Source organism: Solanum tuberosum, unplaced genomic scaffold, assembly GCF_000226075.1.
Source record: "Solanum tuberosum cultivar DM 1-3 516 R44 unplaced genomic scaffold, SolTub_3.0 scf00084, whole genome shotgun sequence".
In the NCBI taxonomy this organism is placed as follows: Eukaryota; Viridiplantae; Streptophyta; class Magnoliopsida; order Solanales; family Solanaceae; genus Solanum; species Solanum tuberosum.
The window spans coordinates 533238-535670 of NW_006239009.1; the positions used below are offsets into that span (position 1 = coordinate 533238).

Sequence of the window (2433 nt, forward strand, 5' to 3'; positions counted from 1 at the left end):
TCTACCGAGGTTGCATTGTAGAAATTATCGACCATCAAACCTTTGTAGAACTGGTAGAGCTAGAGATGGTGGATTTTGACGTCATTATGAGTATGGACTGGTTAGCTTCATGTTATGCTAATGTTGAGTGTTGGACAAAGATTGTTAGATTTTACTTTTTATGAGAGGCAGTGCGAGAATGGAAAGGTAATACAGGAGCGCCGAAAGGTAGGTTTATTTCCTATCTTAAGGCAAGAAGGATGATTACGATGGGTTGAATTTATCTTCTTGTTCAAGTTCATGATATGGATTTAGAACCACCGATTCTCGCATATATTTCGCTGGTTAATGCATTTCCAGATGTATTTATAGATGATCTTCATGGTATCCCGCGAGAACGGGAAATTGATTTTGCTATCGATATGCTACCAGGTACATAACCCATATCTATCCCTCCTTATAGAATGGCTCTTACTGAGCTAAATGAGTTGAAGGATCAGCTGAAAGATTTGCTGGATAAAGGCTTTATCTGGCCTAATGCTTCACCATGGGGTGCACCAATATTATTTGTGAGAAAAAAAGATTGTTCACTGAGGATGTGTATCAATTATCGACAGTTGAACAAGGCTACTACAAACAATAGGTATCCATTTCTGAGGATCGATGACTTGTTTGATCAATTAGAAGATGCTAAGTACTTCTCGAATATTGATTTGAGATCAGGGTACCATCAGGTATGAGTTCAGGAGAAACATATTCAACAGACAACTTTTAGAACTAGATATAGGCATTTTGAGTTTTTGGTGATGTCTTTTGGATTGACCAATGCCCCGACAGTGTTTATGGGCATGATGAATAGCATATTCATGTCGTATCTAGACATGTTTGTGATTGTATTTATTAATGATATTTTGGTGTATTTGCATTCAAAAGTTGAGCATGCAGATCATTTGCGAGCAGTCCTTCAACTTCTTCGAGAGTAGGAACTTTACGCAAAGTTCTCTAAGTGTGAGTTCTGGTTGAGATCTGTGGCTTTCATAGGTTATATTGTATCACATGCGTGAATTATGGTTGATACACAAAAGAATGAGGTCATGAAGACTTGGTTTAAACCTACAACTCCGAGAGAGGTTCGTAGTTTATTAGGGTTAGCTTGGTACTACAGAAGGTTTGTAGAGGGGTTTTATTCACTTTCAGCACCACTAACAAAGTTGAATAAAAAAATTAAGTTTTAGTGGAATGAGGCTTGCGAGCATAGTTTCCAGGAGCTGAAGGACATGTTGACATCAGTACCAATCCTAGCCTTGAAAGAGGGTTCTGAGGGTTATACAGTGTACAATGACGCTTCTAGTATTGGGTTAGGATGTTTTCTGATGCAACATGGTAAGGTGATCGCATATCCTTCAAGGAAGTTGAGGAAGCATGCAAAGAAGAACTACCCAACTCATGATTTAGAGTTGGCTGGAGTTGTTCATGCATTGAAGATCAAGAGGCACTATCTATATGGTTTTCATGTGGACATTTTAACCGATCATAAAAGCCTTAAGAATATCTTAAAACAAAAGGAATTGAATCTTCGACAACATCGATGGTTTGAGTTACTGAAAGACTACGACATAGATATGTTATATCATTCAGGGAAGGAAAATATGGTAGGTGATTCCCTCAATCTTAGATCAATGGGAAGTTTGTCATATTTAGGTTTTAAGAGGCGTGAATTAGCTTGAGAACTTAATCAACTAGCCAGCTTGGGAGTCAGATTAGAAGTTGCAAGTGATAGTGGGGTCAGAGTTCAAAACACAATTGTATCATCTTTAATAATGGAAGTTAAGGAACGATAGCATGAGGATCCCTACATAGAGTAGCTCAGAGGCAAAGTTCATGATAAGGATTCGTTAGCATTTGATATACCAGGAGATGGACTCCTAAGATATATAGGTCAATTGTGTGTTCCAAATGTGGTAGGGCTTCAACAACAGATTATGGCAGAGGAAAATCATTCCCAGTATTCTATTCACCCAGGATTGACGAAGATTTACCATGATATAATAGAGATCTATTGGTGGCACAAGATGAAGAAGGATATTGGTGAGTTTGTGGCACACTTTCCTAACTGCCAACAAGTGAAGCTTGAGCAACAGAAGCCTACTATGCTGGTCCACTAGATAGACATTTCTTTATGGAAGTCGGAGGTAATTAATAAGGATTTTATTACAAGGTTACCTTGATCGCAGCGTAAGTTTGACTCTATTTGGGTAATTTTTGATATGTCGCCCACTTCTTACTGGTCAAGACTACTTTCACAACCGAAGACTATGCATGGCTTTACATCTGAGAGATTGTTAGGTTCCACGACGTCCCAATATCTATTATCTTAAATAGAGGAGTACAATTTACCACTAAATTCTAGAAGTCTTTCAAGAAAGCATTAGGGACGCAAGTTAATCTCAGCAC

General features: G+C 38.3%; 1 protein-coding gene across 1 annotated transcript; it reads left to right on the top strand.

Annotated features, from left to right (window-relative positions):
* Positions 1–443: 443 nt before the first annotated feature.
* On the top strand, positions 444–2144 carry LOC107060455 (uncharacterized). Its single transcript, XM_015308413.1, has 3 exons — positions 444–713; positions 1245–1485; positions 1945–2144. The coding sequence occupies exons 1-3, from the start codon at positions 444–446 to the stop codon at positions 2142–2144; spliced, it is 711 nt and encodes a 236-aa protein (XP_015163899.1).
* Positions 2145–2433: the final 289 nt, after the last annotated feature.